Source organism: Anomalospiza imberbis, chromosome 5 (genome assembly GCF_031753505.1).
Source record: "Anomalospiza imberbis isolate Cuckoo-Finch-1a 21T00152 chromosome 5, ASM3175350v1, whole genome shotgun sequence".
NCBI lineage: Eukaryota > Metazoa > Chordata > Aves > Passeriformes > Viduidae > Anomalospiza > Anomalospiza imberbis.
The window spans coordinates 12,247,805-12,254,715 of record NC_089685.1 but is presented as its reverse complement, the minus strand read 5'-3'; the positions used below and the strand labels follow the sequence as shown (position 1 = coordinate 12,254,715).

Below are 6,911 nucleotides of genomic sequence, written 5' to 3'. Positions count from 1 at the left end.
CACCCCAAATCTGCTACTGTTGGCAATCAGCTACTACCAGCCTGGAGGGACTTACCTAGTGGCTTACACAGATTTCTATACATAGGCAGTAATTGTTAACAGTAACTGTTAATGGTCATTGATCAGAACAGCTTTATCATCTAAATCATTCAGGAGGTCTTAGACTCCACAAAGTAACAGTAGAAATAACTTCAATCAATATAGATTTGTGTTCAATAATTATGAGTAGGAGTCATTGCTACAAGGCCAGCTTAGCATTAGACATAGTGGTAGATGAAATAATCAGGAAATATCAGGCAAGAAGGAGCAAAAGAAATAAATTAGGACTTTCGACTGGCAAAGGTCAGCAAATCTTCCAACCATAAGAAACAGATATATATCTGTATCAATATGTAAAGAACATAGAAAACAGATAAAGAACAAGGCAGCTCGATAATTTTATCATTCCTTTATCTTAAGGAAACTAAGAGAATGACAGATAACAAAAGAGTAAGGCCCATATTTCTAGTCTCCCAAGACATGCATTGAGAACTTTGGCCTTGAACATAGTTAGGATTTCTTTACCAATGAACCATACATCCAGTCCCAAGCTTCAAGATAAAATGTACATAAACATGTTATCAGAGCTCCAGATAGTCTTCGATTTCATATTGCTGCTAGATAATACAGGGTGTTTTTCACATCACACCTGCATAGCTTTGTTCTTTGCCATTCCTTGTCCTTAAGGGAGTAAGGAAATATTTTAAAAATACACATTTATTTCTGAGAACCCAATTCCTCTGAGCTGGATGCCTCAAAATACCTCAATTCTCAGCCCATAGCCTGGAAACTTCTGTCAGATGTGAGCAGGGAGTGAGGGAATGGTTGTAACCCAGCTCGTGAAGCGACTTGGACACGAGTTTCACCTTCCCAAGGCCGTAGGGATGCAGGTGCCTACAGCAGGGTGGGCCGCTCTGCGGGAGGGTGGCCTCGCCCGGACACCGCACCTCCCGTGAGCGCCAGTACCCCGGGGATGGCGGCACTGCCCCGGGCTGCCGAGACACCCGAGCCCAGGAAACTTTTCCCCGCAGCACCTGGTGGTCGGAGCATGCTCGTGCTCCCAAACAGGACTGCAGGCAGCGCTACTGCCCGTCGGAGCCGGCCAGGAGCACAGCCGAGTGCTTCCCTTTCGCCGGTGCCGAGGAGCAGCCGGGCCTCCAGGGGCAGAACGTGCCGGCAGCTCTGACACTGTCCCGCCACGGCTCCGGGACTCCCCGTGCCCCTCACGCACGGCCCCCCGCCGCCATCTTGCTAACGGAGCCGGGCTGCGTGGTGCCCTCTGCCCGCCACGGTGAGGGCCGGGCGCCGCGGAGCCCCGGCTCGCCATGGCGGGGCGCCGGGCGCTGTGGAGCTGCTCCGTGCAGCTCGTCGCGCTGCCTTCGGCGGCGGGCTGGTCGGGTGGAACGCCGCAGCCGTTCAGCAGCTCCTACCGGAGACCTACAGAGCCGCCGCCGTGGAAGGGGTGGAGCGGCGCCACGGAGGAGGAGGAGAAGGAGGAGAAGGGGGATGAGACTCTTCAGGAGAGGCAGCAGCAGCCCAGGAGGTGAGCGGCGCTCCAGCGGCAGTAGCGCTCTGGGGCTGGGGGTCTCTGCCCCCGCGCCTTCGTGTGAGCAGGGGGAAGCCGGACCGAGCCGAGCGGCGGCTCCCGCCCCGAGCCCGCCCGGAGGGGAGGCACTGCCCGGGCTGCCGCCGTCAGAGCCCGGCTGGCGGCCGGAGGAGCGGAGCACCTGCTCCGAGCGCGGCAGCGGGGCTCTCCAGACACACGCACCGTACCGGGGCCCCGCCGGTGAGTGTGGGGGGACCGGGCTCAGCCGCTGCGGGAGGCAGTGGGAGCGGGGTGGAGCGGGCGCGGGCACTCGCTCGGAAAAGTTCGCGGGTGGGCGGGCGGCGTGCGTGGGGCCGGCGAGCCCGGCTCCCGGCCGGGAGGAGCGGCACAGCCCGGCTGCCCACGGAGCCCGGCGTGTGCCCCTGCCCCGCTCCCTGCCTGCCGCCCCGGCTCGGCACAGACCCCGACGGGCGCCAGCGCCAAGCCCAGCTGCGTCCGGGGGATCCTTTCGCACCGGTGAAAGAAACCCTGCGAGAAGAAAGTCCTGCGTTCGCTGCCAGCGCAAAGCTTTCGTTTCTGTCAATTGACAGTAAAGCATGCTGCAGCAGCGCTCGGAAAGAAACAAGTTATATAATCGCAAAAAAAAAAAAAAAAAAAAAAAAAAAAAGTCGCTTCATAGTGTCGGCGGCTTGGAGAACGTTTTCTTTTGAAGAGGAGCCGCGACCAGATGTTTCTGTTCGAATTGTATACTGTGAAGTGGAGGATATTAAAGAGGTCATTTAATGTAATTAGTGCAGTCAAATAATCTCAATGACCGTCAATTATATCTAGCTAGCAAGGATTTGGGGAAAGTGTTTGTTGGCTGCATGCAGTAAAATTCATGAACTTATGCAGAAACGTTTTTTCTTGTGACCATTATGATTTCTTCCATTTGCTAAATGGCAATTATGAAGCAAGTTTTAGTTTTAAAGGCAAGTACTATTTGTACTTAAGTATTTTTTCTTTAATTCTCAAACTGCACCCACTAAAGTGGTATCAAAATTAAAGGTAGTGATAGGAAAACCACTTCAGTTTTCTGGCAAAAAAATATTGAAAAGAGTTTTTTTTTTTTTTTTTTTTTAATTCATAGTAGCAGCTGTATCAGTTAAGAAAGTAGGAAGCTTATCTTATTTTGTAGGTAACATTTTGAGGAAGACAAGAATATGATTATTTTTTTTTCTTATTAATTTAAGAATTATTACAACAGTGGCTTTCAAAATACCCCAAGTTATCTCAAGCTGAAATGCCTATTATAAAAAATAATGGGACTTTTTTAATATCTGGAGGTTGGAAAGCCCTATTTGATTCAGTTATGGATGATGGAGAGCTGGTTTTGGGAGAGGAGGGAAGTAAGAGATGACAGTGAAACTGTTCTAATAGAAATAACAGTTATTCAGCTTCTGCTTGGCCTCAAATCAAGAGATGTCAAGCCTTTTTAGGAGGAAGCAATCCACTATTATAATTTTATTCACTTGCATTAACTAAGTAGATTTGAGGAATAACCAGAAGAAACATGCTATTTCCTCAGCCTTTATAAGCTCAAGATTGAACCAAAACTGTTAATTTTTCATTCAGAAATAGCTTTTAAGTTCTTTTCAGCAAAAAGGAAGGCAGTTATTTTGTCTGTGATGAGAAAAACAGAAATACTGCTATATTAGTTAGTGTCTTTATATGTAACACCTGCAGTGAAATTAGTTTTTCTTTTTGTCACATCTATGAATCCTTTCCTGATCTCCTTTTAATTTCTTTCAGTGTATTGCTTGAACTTTATAGGTTGCTACTTCTAATACATTCAGAGCCAGGACCATGGAAAAATCACTTGATCGCCTTGTTCTTAAAGATTTGAGCAAAAAGGATTTTTCTGTAAACTTAATGTTGCACTTAGTTTAAATATTCTTAGAAAATCTAGGAAAGAAGTTATGTGTTATATACTCTTGGCATGTAATATCTTGGTGTTTAGAAGCTGTACAAGAAAGGCATCGGTTTGGGTTTGAATAGCCTACAACTGTGCCCAAGCAGATAAACCTGGTAAAGATGTTCAGGAAGGAGAACTGGGCATTGCCAACTGACACTGTGAAAACACTGCTGCCATCGTGGCCCTACTGTGAAAAACAAAGTTTGATAAGATGTGTGAGTGAAAAATTGGGTGTTAAAGAATGTCTGTCAAGAGTTACTTCTTCTGTAAGACCTGTTAACTGTGGTTGGAGCTGGAAGTCCTACTGCCTGGTGAGTAAGGTTTATGATATGACAACAGGTTTTATTGCTTAAAATATTTGGAGATATTTTTGTCAAGGTTTAAACTGGTTTTTGTGGGAAGGTTTCCGTGATACTCAACTGTTTCTGATAAGAATTTAGCAATAGCAAGGTGTTTATTTGTGTCTATTGACATGTGTTTACATGAAACACTTTGTCTCCTTAAAACACCTATGTATTTAGGATGGTGCCTTGAAAATTAGTAGATGGCTCATGCTTGTGTTGGAAGTATGCCTTGACTCTTCCATAAGAAGAAAAACCCAAACCACACAACTTCTAGTATTAACACTTCTGTTGTTGACTGACAACCAAAGCACTTTGCATTTTGTTTAGAGTACTTGAAGACATTGTAATCTAGAGTTGTGGGGATGGGATCAAAGGCCCTTTATATATAGGAAAAAGGGTGTGATGAAAAACATTTATGTATCATGATGTTTCCAGTTTCCTTCAGTATGGATGTTTTGCTGTGTCTCTGTACTATTCCTTGGAATTTCTTCTTAAAATGGGTCTGTTTCAGTTCAAGAACTATAAGGGTGCTGTATTGGATGTGTTTTCTGGCTTTCCGGTATGAAGTTTGGATGTTCAAAACTTTCATTATTTGGAAAAGCTGGTGACATTTTGGCTTAACTCGCTTTAAAGTTGGCCCTTGAACAGGTGCATTGAAGAAAAGCATCTATTTCAATTTTTAGAAAAAAATCACTTCCTTATCTTAGCTGAACTGGAAATTATTTGATTTGATTTCAATAAAATTGAATTCAAATGTTATAAATAGTCCTGTAAAATCCATATATGTTTGGAGTGCATGTAAATGCATAGAAGGATAGAGAGAGAATGTTGTTAGGACAAGCAAAAGTGTAGGACAAAGAAAAGTGTATTTTTTATTGAAAACCAAGTAGAATAGAAAGAATTTAGGGATGTATTTTCATGTTGCAGAGAAATTACACTGGACCCAATGTGCCTGGACCTTGAACTGAAAAGAGGCAATCAAAATAGACAAGCCTTTAAATATGAATATAAACAAAATTTTATGACTGTCTATTAACTTAAAAATAAAATGGTGTTCTTGGGTGTTGCTGCACTTCCTGGACAACTGAGGTTTTATAGGGTTTTAAAGGATTATTTTTGGTGTGAGTCTAGAGGAAGTTTGCATAGGTGTTTGTTCCTTTCTGGCGTGGGGCGATGAGGAAAAAGAAAACTAAAAGGCTTAGTAAATGAGGTGGAGATAGCAATTGCACACATAAAAGTGCTGGAGTCAATGGTAAATGAACTTTAGATCCTACTTTGCCATGTGGATCCCATGCATCAAAGCTTTAACATGATTTTTGTTCATTTTTATGGAAACAGTTCTTACATTGCCTCTCTAACCACATGCTGCAAAGGAAATCAGTTTTCTCCCACAGCATGTTGAAGTGGAGCCTTAATTTCTTTACATGAAATAGCATTTGGGTTTAGTCATATCTAATTGACATTAAGATGTTAGATGGAAAACCTCTACCCTTAGGATGGAGTGTGAGCTTCTAATATTTTAACTCTTTTTTTAGTTAAGAAAAATGTATGCTAACAGCTTCAATGGCATCATAACTTAAAATGCAGACTCCAACATGTAGAGGATGTTAACACACAGGAGTGGCTAAAGTGTGTTTTTAAATGCTCAACTTCAAAGTTTGACAATTTTTTCTAACAGTAAACCCCATCCTGGCAAGGTGTGCCTCTGTCATTAACTGGAGTCACATCAGTAACCAACTGAAACTAATGAACTGCTTGTTTGCATAAATAGTTACACCAGTGCAGCTGCTGCCAGAACGTTAAAGCTGGGCTCTGGATCCTATAGCTGGGTTGGTACAAGTTTCATGTTTGCTCTTTTGGAAAAGCTTTGTTGAAATGCTGTCTAACTGTGAAGGGCCATCCATGGAGATTGTAGTTGCTGTTGGAATCCACGACTTATCTGTGCAACTGTGCAAATATGCTATCTGCACTTATTTTTCTGTTGATTTAAAAATTGTCTGGATTTGATTTGTGACCTGGGTCTTGTCATGCGTACCATAAGACAGCTGTAATGCACAAACCTTGCTTCTGTGTGTCAGCCTCAGTCCTGCAGAGTAGGTAAGAAACCTTTGATTCCAGCTCTTGTTCTTTCAACATTCTTCCCTATAAATTAACTAGTCTTATGAAACTAGTTGTTAGGGGAGAGCAAAGGAAAGCAATTTCCTTTCTGGTGTAGGGAGATTTGACTCCAGCTTCCCTTTGGTGACAGCTTCAGCAACAGCACAGAATTACACTGCTCTTGTGCTTAATCATAATGATAGTCTAGGCTGCTCTTTCAGATGTGATGGCCACAAGCCAACTTCTGGGTTCTTTTATTCAAGACTGCAGTAGAAGATGAGGGTAGAGAAGAAAAGAATTTATTTTAAAAGCCTATATTGCTAAAGAAATTGGCTCCTGGGTCTGTCATCTCTGTTCTGCTGTGTGTCCCCTATGGACAGCTACTGTCATATCAGGGATCACAATCTAAACAGAATATGCATGTAACAAAAATTTTCTATCATATCTACAGATCATAGACATGTTTGGGGACTACAGAATGCTCATATTGGACAGGGACAATCAGCTGGGGCACCTGGAAACAAAGGGAAAATAGTTATGTATTGTCCCAGATCCAGGATCTTTATTCAGTTGATACAATGCCTGCAGCTGGTCGGATTTAACCCAGCCTTTAGAAATAATTGGCTTCAGGGACTACTGATGGGCCCGACTCTAAAGCCTATTTGCATTTGTATCCAGAGGCATGTAAAGGTGTAGCTGATAGGCACGAATAACTTTCTGTTGCTTTAGTTCCCCTAATGAATACCAGCAAAATTGAGGTGGAATGTGTAGTAATGGGAGTGGGCTGCCTTGTAGGTGGTAGGTAGCTATTGAATGTGCTTGGTTAAAATATGAAACATTACTATCTAAGGAGGTTAAAGGGAGAGTTGCAGCATCATCAGTACTAAGTGAAAATGAAAGGGTAGGAGGAATTGTTGAATCTGACTTGATG

The 6,911-nt window shown here is 43.5% G+C and overlaps 1 protein-coding gene across 5 annotated transcripts in view; it reads left to right on the top strand.

Moving 5' to 3' along the window:
• Nucleotides 1-1,295: 1,295 nt before the first annotated feature.
• The window catches only part of NAPEPLD (N-acyl phosphatidylethanolamine phospholipase D), a 24,089-nt gene continuing 18,473 nt past the window's right edge, over nucleotides 1,296-6,911 (top strand). For 2 of the 5 annotated variants that reach the window (XR_010998956.1, XR_010998957.1), the window contains exon 1: nucleotides 1,296-1,582. Coding sequence is in view for 2 of the 5 variants with exons in the window: in XM_068189630.1 (XP_068045731.1) it covers nucleotides 1,365-1,582 (218 nt within the window). In the remaining 3 variants the exon portion in view is untranslated. Of the gene's footprint in view, nucleotides 1,826-5,748; nucleotides 5,981-6,911 lie in introns of those variants that run through there. The other 3 variants (XM_068189630.1, XM_068189632.1, XM_068189631.1) reach the window with 3 other exon arrangements.